This window comes from Heterocephalus glaber, unplaced genomic scaffold, assembly GCF_053883595.1.
Source record: "Heterocephalus glaber isolate CG9 unplaced genomic scaffold, H.glaber_assembly_v1.0 deba00001428, whole genome shotgun sequence".
NCBI classification, from domain to species: Eukaryota; Metazoa; Chordata; class Mammalia; order Rodentia; family Bathyergidae; genus Heterocephalus; species Heterocephalus glaber.
In genome coordinates this window covers 21430268-21442836 of record NW_028258293.1, presented here as the reverse complement: position 1 = coordinate 21442836, position 12569 = coordinate 21430268, and the positions used below count along the sequence as shown (strand labels likewise).

The following is a 12569-nucleotide window of genomic DNA, read 5'->3' as shown; positions in this document are numbered from 1 at the left end:
TTATTTCCATTTTTTCCATTTCTCAGCATTTTTCATTTCCTTTCTTTCCTTTCCCCTGCCGCTCCCACTACCCCTACCCCTTTGGACATTTTCTTCCTATTTTGCATTATCAATTATTCATTCTAATCATTGGTACATTTTAGGTAGACAATATAATGACATTCATCATTGGAAATTTGCACCTTTACATAATCTCTCTTGGTTCTTATTTTTCACCCTTGCCCAGCCCTCCCTTCAACCCCTCCAGTCCTCCCTATTTACAAAGATTTTGTTCCTATTTTTCCATTTTCTCGTATTAATTCCATTCCCTTCTTTCCTTTCCCCTACCCCTCCCACTTCCTTTCCCTTTGCCCCTTTTCTTCCTATTTCACATTACCTATTATACATTTTAGCCCTTATTCACACTTTCAGTTTCTCACATCAGAGAAACTATTTGGTATTTATACATGTGTGTCCCATTTATTTCACTTAAGAGTATCAGCTCAATGTGCATCCATTTAGCTATAAATGTCTCTAATTTCTCATTTTTTATGGCTGAGTAATATTCCATTTTATTTTAAAAAACCACATTTTCTTGATCCAGTCTCTAGTTGATGGGCATTTGGGCTGTTTCCAAGTTTCAGCTATTACAAACTGTGATGCTATGAACATGGGTGCACATATATCACTGTGGTATGATTCTTTTAATTCTTTGGGGAAGATCCCCAGCAGGGGAATAGCTGGGTCAAATGGGACTTCCAGTCCTAGCTCTTTGAGGTATGTCCATACTGATTTCCACAGTGGTTGCAACAGTCTACACTCCCACCAGCAATGGAGCAGGGTTCCTCTTTCCCCACAGCCCCGCCAGCATTTGTTATTGGTTGATTTCTTGATAGCAGCCATTCTTTCTGGTGTGAGGTGGAATCTCAGCGTTGTTTTCATTTGCATCTCTCAAATGACCAGTGATGTTGAACATTTTTTCATGTATTTATTTGCCATTTCTACTTCCTTGTCTGAGAAATATCTGTTCATTTTAGATGCCCATTTTCAGATTGGGTCTTTAAATTTGGGAGGTCTGATCTTTTTAAGTTCTTTATAGATTTGAGATAGTAGACCTTTGTCTGAGGAAGAGCAGGTGAAGATTTTTTCCCACATTGTGGGTTGTCTCTTCACACTGCTGGTGGTTTCTCTTGCTGTGCACAAGCCTTTTAATAAGAAGAGATCCCATTTGTTGATTGTTTGTGCTAGTCCATGGGCAACTGAGGTTTTGTTCATAAAATCTTTTCCTACACCAATGTCTTCAAGAGTTTTACCTAACCTCTGTTCCAACTGGTTCAGAATTTCTATTTTCATATTTAGATCTTTAATCCATTTCGATTTTAGTTCAGTGTATGGCAAGAGATATAGGTCTAGTTTGAATCTTTGGCAAGTTGAAACCCAATTTTTCCAGCACCATTTATTAAAGAGGCTATCTTTCCTCCAGTGAGGGTGTTTGGCTCCTTTGTCAAAGATGAGATGGCTGAGTGTGTCTGGCATTCTTTCTGCATCTTCTAATCTGTTCCACTGGTCCTCAGGTCTGTTTCTTTGCCAGTACCATGCTGTTTTTATCACAGTAGCTTTGTATAGTATAGTTGCAAGTTGGGGATGGTGATACCCGCTGCCATGTCTCTGTTACCTAGAATTGCTTTTGCTATTCTGGGTCTCTTCTTGTTCCAAATGAATTTTTAGATTGTTTTCTCAAGGTCCGTGAAGTATGCTGCTGGGATCTCAGTTGGAATTGCATTAAATCTATATAGCAGTTTTGGAAGTATGGCCATTTTCACTCTATTAATCCTTCCTACCCAGGAGCAGGGGATGTCTGTCCATTTTCTGATCTCATCTTCAATCTCTCTTTTCAGAGTGCTATAGTTTTCAGAGACGAGGTCTTTGATATTTTTCATTAGGTTGATTCGTAGGTATTTCAATTTTTTGGATGCTATTGTGAAAGGAATTCTTTGCCCTATTTCTCTCTCAGTGAGTCTGTCATTCGTGTAGAGGAAAGCTATTGATTTTTGTGTGTTGACCTATATCCAGCTACTTGACTGAATTTGGTTATTAAGTGTAGAAGACTTTTGGTGGAGTTCTTGGGGTCTTCTATATAGAGTATCATGTCATCTGCAAATAATGACAATTTGACTTCTTCATTATCTATCTTTATTCCTTTTATTTCTTTCTCTTGTCTAATTGCTGTGGCTAATGTTTCCAAAAGTATATTGAACAAGAGTGGTGATAGTGGATATCCTTGTCTTGTTCCTGATTTTAGTGTGAAGGATTTCAGTTTTTGACCATTTAGTATGATATTGGCTGTTGGTTTTTCACAGATGGCTTTTATCAGATTGCGGTAGAGACCATCTATTCCAATTTTTTGTACTGTTTTTATCATACATGCATGTTGGATTTTGTCAAATGCTTTTTCTGCGTCTGTGGAGATAATCATGGTTTTTGTCCTTGGTTCTATTGACATAGTGCATTACATTGATTGATTTTCATATATTGAACCATCCCTGCATTCCTGGGATGAATCCCACTTGATCAGGGTGTATGATCTTCTTGATGATCTTCTGCATTCTATTTGCCAGTATCTTATTAAGGATTTTTGCATCTATATTCATTAGTGAGATTGGCCTATAGTTCTCTTTTTCAGTTGGGTCTTTCTCTGCTTTGGGGATCAAGGTGTTGCTTGCTTCCAGGAATGAATTTGGGAGTATTGCTTCCCTTTCAATTTCACTGAAGAGTTTAAACAGTAGTGGCAGCAGTTCCTCTCTAAATGTCTTGTAGAATTCAGCAGTGAAGCCATCAGGGCCCGGGCTTTTCTTAGTTGATAAGTTTTTAATTACATTTTCAATTTCATTGATTGATATTGGGTTGTTTAGAATTTTTAGGTCTTCTTCATTCAACTTTGGTAATTCAAATGTATCTAGGAATCTGTCCATGTCTTCTGTGTTTTCTATCTTATTGGCGTATAGGTTCTGGAAGTAGGTATTGATGATCCTCTGGATTTCTGCTGGGTCTGTTGTCATTTCACCCTTTTCATTCCTAATTGCATGGATTTGGGCCTTTTCTTTCCTTTTTCTGATAAGGTTGGCTAAAGGTTTGTCAATTTTGTTGATTCTTTTGAAGAACCAACTCTTGGCTTCATTGATTTTTTGTATCATTCTCTTAGTCTCCATTGCATTGATTTCTCCTCTGATCTTTATAATTTCTTCCCTTGTATGAGCTTTGTGGTTGTCCTGCTCTTCTTTTTCTAGAAGCTTGAGGTTCAGCATCGGGTTCTTTAACTGGGCTCGTTCTGTTTTCCTAATATGCATATTCACTGCTATGAATTTCCCTCCTAAGACTGCTTTTATTGTGTCCCATAGATTCCAATATGTTGTATTGTCATTGTCATTTAATTGAAGGAACTGTCTGATTTCTTCTTTAATTTCCTCTGTGACCCGTTGGTTATTCAGAAGTGTGTTGTTCAATTTCCATGTGTTTACGAAATTTTTCCAGTTTCTTTTCCTATGGATCTCCAATTTCATCACACTATGGTCTGATAATATACAGAGGATAACTTCAATTCCCTTTGCACTTACTTAAACATGTTCTCTGTGTGAGTATGTGGTCTATTTTGGAGAATGACCCATGTACAGCTGAGAAGAATGTGTATTCTGATTTTGTGGGGTGGAACACTCTGTAAACATCTGTTAAGTTCATTTGTTCAAGAGTTTGATTGAGTTCTAGTATTTCCTTACTTATTTTTTGTCTAGTTGATCTAACTATTTGTGACAGTGGGGTGTTGATGCCCCCCACTACTATTGTATTAGTGCATATATGACTTTTCATGTCTGTTAGTATTTATTTTATATAGTTGGGTGTACTAGTGTTTGGTGCATATATATTTAAGATTGTCATCTTTTCCTGTTGGATTGTTTCCTTTACAAGGATGTAGTGTCCTTCTTTGTCTCTCTTAATTAGTGTTGGTTTAAATCCACTTTATTTGCAAAGAGGATAGCTACTCCTGCTTTTTGGGGGGTTTCTGTCACATGGAGTATTGTTTTCCACCCTTTAACTTTCAGTCTATGAGTTTCATTTTGAATTACGTATGTTTCTTGTATGCAGCATATTGTTGGATTTTGCTTCTTGACCGATTCTGCCAGCCTGTTTCTTTTGACTGGTGAATTGAGACCATTAACATTGATGGTTATAACTGAAACGTATTGACTTATCTTTGCTATGACTTTTTCTTTTTGTTGGGTTCTCCCCCTTTACATTTAATTTCTTGTCATGCCAGATGGGTTCATTCTGCTTTGCTTCCTGGGGTTGTGATCCTCAATGTCTGTTTCTAGGATATTGTGTAAAATTCTTTAGAGTGCTGGTTTGGTATTCACGAAGTTCCTACGGTGCTCTTTGTCATGAAAGTATCTTATTTCTCCATCAATTTTGAAAGATAATTTTGTGGGGTACATCAATCTGGGTTGCAGGCTGTTTTCCTTTAGGGCTTGGAATATGTCACTCTAAGGTCTTCTTGCCTTGATGGTTTGTGTTGAGAAGTCTGCTGTGATTCTGATGGGCTTTCCTTTGTATGTGATTTGTTTCTTTTGTCTAACTGTTTGTAGAACTTTGTTCTTCTGTTGAGCTTCTGGAATCTTAACAATTATATGCCTATGTGTAGATGTTTTTTGATCAAGGCTATTTGGAGTCCTATATGCCTCATTTATCTGTACGTCAAGTTCTTTTCCCCTGCTTGGGAAGTTTTCTGCCATTATTTCTGTGAAGAATTTTTTCGTTATCTGCACTCTCTCCTGTTTCTTCATTGATTCCAATCAGTCTTATGTTATTTTTCTTTGCATTGTCTAGCAGTTGCTGGATTGATTTCTCATGTTCCCTTATAATTTTGAAACAATTTTTCTTTTCCTGGTCATTAATTGCAATCTTATCTTCTTTATGTGAAATTCTGCCCTCATATTGGCTCATTCTGCTGTGTAGACCTTCAGTGGAGTTTTTCATCTCCTGGAAATCTATTTGTATCTGTTTTATGGATTCCATTTGTTTCCTATGTTGGGATTCCATCAAGTTCTTCAGCTCCTCTCTAGATTTATTAATCATGTCTTGCACTAGGAGCATAATTGCTCCTGTTACCTGAGAAATTATTTCTGATTTCATTTTTTCCAGATCCCCTTTTGTTGCCAGTTCAGTGGGTCCAGGTTGTTGAGTATCAGAGTGTTCCATCTCATTTCCCTTTGGGGTTGCTGTAGGTGATCTGGAAGTCTGGTTTTGAGACTTATTTACGTGCTTTCTCATTCCGACTGGGCCGGGGGGCTGTTAGTGCCTGCACGGATTACCTCTTCTGAGCTGGAGAGGTGGGACAGGGGCCGGGCGCAGCAGTAGGGATGGTGGCCCAAAAGCCCCTTCCTCTCGGTTGGGAGCAGTGGGATGTTTGGAGGCCCAGAAGCCCCTTCCTCTGGACCAGGAGAAGTGGGACGGTGGCTCAGAAGCCCGTACCTCTGGGCAGGAGTTCTTTAAATGCTGAGAACTTGATTAGCTCCAGTACAATGGTCTGGTGGTCCAGTGTCCTCTGCGTCTTTGTAGTATGGAACCAGGTGGCTGTACAGAGAAGAGGCTAAAGGATTGGATGGGGGGGGTCCATTGGATTGCTGCCGGGGCATGGGCTGATTCAGTGTTTTCAGCATGACTGGCAACCTCAGGACCAAGTCCACAGACCTGCCTATGTGCAGTGGGCTGATTCAGTGTTTTCCACGCAACTGGCAACCTCGGAACTGCATCCACAGACCTGCCTGTCTGCAGCAGGTTGATTCAGTGTCTTCAGTGTGACTCAAGTCTTCTAGACTTAATAACCAAATTCAGTAAAGTACCTGGATACAAAGTCAATACACAAAAATCCGTAACTTTCCTGTTTTTACACGAACAATGGACTCAATGAGAAAGAAATAGGACAAACAATTCCTTTCACAATAGCATCCAGAAAACTGAAATACCTAGGAATCAATCTAATAAAAGAAATCAAAGACCTCTTCTCTGAAAACTATAGCACTTTGAAAAGAGAGATTGAAGATGATATCAGAAAATGGAAAGACATCCTTTGCTCCTAGGCAGGAAGGATCAACATAGTGAAAATGGCCATACTTCCAAAATTGCTATATAGATTCAATGCAATCCCAATTGAAATCCCAGCAGCATACTTCACAGACCTTGAGAAAACAATCCAAAAATGCATTTGGAACAAGAAGAGACCCAGAATAGCAAAAGCAATTCTAGGGAACAGAGACATGGCAGGGGGTATTACAACCCCCAACTTGAAACTATACTACAAAGCTACTGTGATAAAAACAGCATGGTACTGGCAAAGAGCCAGACCTAAGGACCAGTGGAACAGATTAGAAGATGCAGAAACAACACCAGACACATTCAGCCACCTCATCTTTGACAAAGGAGCCAAACACCCTCACTGGAGGAAAGATAGCCTCTTTAATAAGTGGTGCTGGAAAAATTAGGTTTCAACTTGCCAAAGACTAAAACTAGACCTATATCTTTCACCATGCACTCAGCTAAAATCGAGATGGATTAAAGACCTAAATATTAAAACAGAAGCACTGAACCAACTGGAACAGAAGTTAGGTCGAACTCTTGAAGACATTGGTGTAGGAAAAGATTTTATGAACAAAACCTCAGCTGCCCGTGAACTAGCACAAATAATCAACAAGTGGGATCCCTTCTTACTAAAAGGATCTGCACAGCAAGAGAAACCTCCAGCAGTGTGAAGAGACAACCCACAATATGGGAAAAAATTTTCACCAGCAGTCCCTCAGATGAAGGTCTACTATCTCAAATCTATAAAGAACTTTAAAAAATCAGACCTCCCAAATTTAAAGACCCAATCCAAAAATGAATATGTGAAATGAAGAGACATTTCTCAGACAAAGAAGTAGAAATGGCAAATAAACATATGAAAAAATGTTCAACATCACTGGTCATTGGAGAGATGCAAATGAAAACAATGCTGAGATTCCACCTCACCCCAGAAAGAATGGTTGCTATCAAGAAATCAACCAATAACAAATGCTGGTGGGGCTATGGGAAAAGAGGAACCCTGGTCCACTGCTGGTGCGAGTGTAGACTGGTGCAACCACTGTGGAAATCAGTATGGACATACCTCAAAGAACTAGGACTGGAAGTCCCATTTGACCCAGCTATTTCCCTGCTGGGGATCTTCCCCAAAGAATTAAAAGAATCATACCACAGTGATATTTGTGTACCCATGATTATAGCAGCACAATTTGCAATAGCTACAACTTAGAAACAGTCCAATTGTCCATCAACTGGAGACTGGATAAAGAAAATGTGGGGTTTTTAAAAATAAAATGGAGTACTACTCAGCCATAAAAAATGAGAAAGTAGAGACATTTATAGCTAAATGGATGCACATTGAGGCAATACTCTTAAGTGAAATAAATAGGACATGCATGTGTAAATACTGAATAGTTTCTCTAGTGTAAGAAACTGAAAGTGTAAATAAGGACTAAAAGGTATAATAGATAATGTGAAATAGGAAGAAAAGGGACAAAGAGGAAGGGGAAGTGGGAGGAGTAGGGGAAAGGAAAGAAGGGAATGGAATTAATAAGAGAAAATGAAAAAATGGAAAGAAAGTCTTTAGAGAGGGAGGGATGGAGGAGTTGAAGGGAGGGCAGGGGAAGGTGGAAAAATAAGAACCAAGAGAGACTATGTTAAGGTGCAAATTTCCAATGATGAATGTCATTATACTGTATACCTAAAATGTACCAATAAAATAATATTAAAAAAAAGAAATCACAATTCAAGGTTGGGGTGTAGCACAGTGGTTCAGCTCACACTTAGTATGCACAAGGCCTTGAGTTTGATCCCCAGCACTGAAAAAAGAGGATGAAGGGAAGATGGAGGATGGGCATAATCACAATCTAGACTGAAAAGGTAGAGAAGACTTGATATTTTGGTATCATTTCCATATAGTACTCCATGAAGGACAATTATGATTTTTAACTGTTATCAAGTACTCTTAATAAATCAAAGAGCACATAACCCAAATTGACTATTACTACCTTAAAGGCTGTCAAAGAAAACAAACAACATTAACATTTAATAAGACAAATGCTTTAACTTTGTCCCATTCAATGCTTCAACAACCAAAGTGAAGTAAACAGTATTATTAAATCAATTTTACAGATGAGGAATGAAGTATAGAGAGGTTGAGTAACTTGTTTATGCTCTCATGGATAATGGGTGGTGGAATCTGGACTCAAATGCACAGGCAACCTGACTCCAGAGTCCACATGGCTAACTACTCCATTATACCTGCTCCCAATCACAGAAACACCTAAATCTACACAATCTAGAGGCAGAATGAAAAATAAACCAGGCATCTGAATTACTCTAGATAAAAATTACAAGCATTTAAAGAGAAGAATGATAACACCTAGAGAGGAAAAAAGATCAAATATATTGAAATGATACATAATGCCAAGTATATAATGCAGATTTGATCATCAAGCTAAACTTGCAAAAGTCTGAAATGTTCCAATAGACTCTAATTGAGAGACTGAGAACTAAAGCAAAAAGGAAGGCCATCTCTAAGGAAGCTCTAATCACTATTGGTTGTGTATGAAGTTGTTCTAATTTTAAACATTTGTTTCCAATGTGCCACCAGAGCATATTACAAAAGCCATCAATCTAATCATCAGACACCTAATTATACAATCAATAATAAAAGTCCTCCAAAATGTTGTCATCAATCTCCAGTGACAGACTCATGCCAAGGACATGAGCACTGTGCCCCAGAGGGATTGTTTCAGAATGGAATGATATTCATTTTGTAATAACAACAACTTCCAAAATGTAGCACCTGATGGAACTTTACCTTAGGCGTCTCAAATATTTGTTCCAAATGTATGATGTGCTCATGTTTTACACTTTTTAGGATGTTCACCTCCCGTTCAAGTAACTTCACAGCAGAACTTCCAGCCTTAATCGATGAAGAAACACAGATTTCACATGGGAATGTTACCCTTACATTCCTCATTACAAAAGTTAGTTATTTTATACTGTTTCCTACATTTCTTGAGAAGTTTCTTTTGCAAATGATACCAGGCAGTTTATCCTATGATCAGATTAAATTCTGCCCCTTCCTTCCTTTGTCCAATTTCAAATTCTATTTAATTTGGCCTCATACCATATCTATCTCATGGGCTCTTTTTGTAAATTAGCTACAACATGTCATCTTCCCTTCGCAAAATTATTCCAATTTTTAATATGCTTTTTGATATTTCCTTAAAAGTCACACTGACTCTTTCATGTTAGCATAATAAAAACAAAATAATTTTTAAAGTCTAAATTAATTTTATTGGTACAATTTAAAAATACATAACAGTCACATTCATCAAAGGGAATCTGTACCTGTATAAGGCATATTTTGATTCTTCTTTTTCTCCCAATCCCCTCTCCTCCCTCCCACCACCCTCACCTCCCTATTTACAAAAAACTTTGTTTCCATTTTTGCCTTCTTTTCTCATTTTTTTCTTTTCCCTTCCTTTTATCCCCCCCCCCAGTTTCCCTTTCTTTTTGAACAATTTCTTCCTATTTCACATTATCTGTTATACATTTTGGTCCTTATTTACCATTTCAATTTCTCACACCAGAAAGACAATGTGATATAAAAACAAAATCTTCCAGGGACATCTATTGGAAATGTTTTCTTATGAGAAAATGTTTTTATTTTGTCTTACTGTCTTCTTTTGATCAAAAGAAACAATAGACAGATCATCTAATTAAAATTTTAGCTAGGATCACTCCTGCTTCTAATTACCTTTATTCTTCAACCTTTAGTGTCTTAGGATGAGTAGAATACTGACCTATGATGAGTAGAATACCTTATCTGTGTAGGATCCAAGCATATTTTAAGTTTTATCTTGATGTTTAGAAATAATGACCACAAGGAGCGAATTCTTGTCTAGAATAGACATGGAAAGTTGCCATAATTTCTTCTAATATCCATCCCGAGTCTGTTCCTATGTCCCTCCCCTAATATCTTGACTGCAATAATATATTGTCCAACTCATATACTGACTATAATAATTTCATTTTACTACTCTAGTTTCTTATAAACTCTCTTTCACCTTTTTTTTTTTTTTGGTACCGGGGATTGAACTCGGGTCCTTGTGCTTGCGCAGCAGGCGGCAAAACCACTGGGCTAAATCCCCGGCCCTCTTATAAACTCTCAACATCAAGATATGTGTGAAAGATTAATTACTAAAGTTGCAAGTAGTTATCTTGTCTATACTATAAAACTGAGCCTCTAACCTACCTGACACCAAGAAAGCAACAGAAATAGCATTCTAGCTAGCACTGAAGAATGCTACCTACAGTTCTAAAGAATTCTAAAAATTCTAGAAAGGTTCTTAAATGCTTTGTGAAGATTGATATGTTATTGTACTAAAATTTAGGAAGAAATTTGCTATAGTTTGGGGGGTTTTTTGTTTTGTTTCAGTTTGGTTTTTTTGAGACAGAGACTTACTTTGTAGTGCAGGCTGGCCTTGAACTCACTATATAGCCCAGGCTGCCCTTGAACTCAAGGCAGTCCTCCTGCTTCAGCCTCCCAAGTTCTGGGATTATACGCATGCAGCACCACACCCAGCACTATAGTTTGTTTTAAAGAATACATAAAACCTATTGTTTAGTTTTATAAATATAATATTTATCATCACAAACTTGAGAGAAAAGCACTATAATGTTGTTGTTTTGTTTTTTCCCAGGCATAGAAATTTTTAAAGCTGATAAAATGATCCAGTACAAGGGTGGAGGGTGTGAAGGGAGGGCAGGGGACTGGAGAAAAAATAGGAACCAAGATACATCATGTAAAGGTACAAGATCCCAATAATGAATGTAACTGTATTGTATACCTAAAATGTACCAATAAACTTAATTAAAAAATGATCTAAGTATGATCAAATTATCCAAGTATGATCAAATGATCTCAGGCCTTGGACTCTACCTTAAAGAGAAGCCCAGTTTTTGTCCACTCCAATAGGAAATGCAGCAAGGAATACAGTGGTTATAAGTAAACAGTATACAAGATAGTCATGGGAGAAACCGGCTCAAACTGAAGGAGCAGGCAGGATAAAGAAACAAAGAATTACCCAACGGTGAAGAATGAGGAAACAGAATGAAAGGGAAGGATAGGAGAAACACCTACCTTAGAAGAGTGCATTAGAACGCCCTTCTATCTAAGACATCTGTAGCCCATGGCCCTACTCCTATACATACTGAGAACCAGCCTTTACTTTCAACTCACTCTGGCAAAATTTACCAATTTGATTACAATGGTTATGTTAATCCTTCCATTGGTTTTTTTCCAGACAGCACTTATCGACTGAGTTCATGAACTAGTCCCTCTCCAGGATGGCAGAGAATGCCCACACTGCTCAGTAGGTCAGTCCAGGTCCTGGCCCCCAGCATCAGACAGAGCTGGTGTTAGTGTGAAAGCAGTGCTCCCCCAATTTACCCTGCATTGGCACTGTGTCCTTAACATACGCTCTTGTAATGACCCTTACCTTTTCTTTATTTACTTTTTTAATTGCCCACTTAGTGTCTGTTTCCTTGTCTATAGCTTCAAAGACCATTCCAAAACTTCCTTGTCCCAGCGTTCTTCCAAAAGTATAGAATTCCTAGAAACAGAATAAAGAGTTCCTTTATCTGTCTCTGCCATTCATCTGGTATTTAACATGAGCACATAATACTGACAGATATTGGGCTCTGGGCCCAAAGGAAGAGATTCTTCTCTAGGGTAAAATCAAATAGAAGACATTGCTACATATTTGCTTCAGTGTTAATAAATACATCTTAATTAACTCAAAATAAGTTTTGATTAACTTTTTGATTAATATCCTCCTTTGGAGGGAAACTATAAAAGTCTTAAGGGTGAAATGAGGAAAAGCTTTAAAGTATAAAAATGAATCTTTTTCAACCTATAATGTTAATGAAATATCTTTGTGAGACAGAGGACAAGTAGAATATTAATACATACACATATATATGTTTGCCTGTGTGCATGTATATAAATAATACATTTACTCAAAAATTGTCCCAAAGCTCTGGAAGCTATACCATAAAATCAATACATACAACAATTGAACAAGTGCTTCCTTGTTTAAGAAGTAACACTTTTTCCTTATCTCTACTAGATCTTATTTTTATTGCTTTATTCACTTTGTTTAGGAAAAGCAATGTGTGACAGAAGTTTTAATATAAATCAGAACGGAGAAGGAAATAAACACCACCCATAATTGTATAATCCAGGCCAAGAATCTTTCTGCTTATCATTTACCTTCTACTTAAAAAAGAGAAAATGTGTTGGATTTTCCAACAGCAGAATTCTGGTTCACATTGTAAAATTAAACACAGGTAACTCCTTCATACTTTCATTCTTGTGAATAGTTTGAGGGGAGTCAATTTCCCCCATCCAAATCACTCCAGAGTACCGAGAAGAGTTTCTGGACCCACAAGGCATGGGGACTAGCACATGA

At 37.6% G+C, this 12569-nt stretch overlaps 1 protein-coding gene across 9 annotated transcripts in view; it reads right to left on the bottom strand.

Annotated features, from left to right (window-relative positions):
• Stk33 (serine/threonine kinase 33) overlaps positions 1–12569 on the bottom strand; it is a 214655-nt gene that overhangs the window by 81217 nt on the left and 120869 nt on the right. For 7 of the 9 annotated variants that reach the window (XM_021263753.2, XM_013074710.3, XM_004851380.3 and 4 more), the window contains 2 exons: positions 11598–11711; positions 8909–9013 (listed from right to left, as the gene is read on the bottom strand). In XM_021263753.2, coding sequence (XP_021119412.1) covers positions 8909–9013; positions 11598–11711 — 219 coding nt within the window. The remainder of the gene's footprint in view (positions 1–8908; positions 9014–11597; positions 11712–12569) is intronic. The other 2 variants (XM_087211742.1, XM_087211744.1) reach the window with 1 other exon arrangement.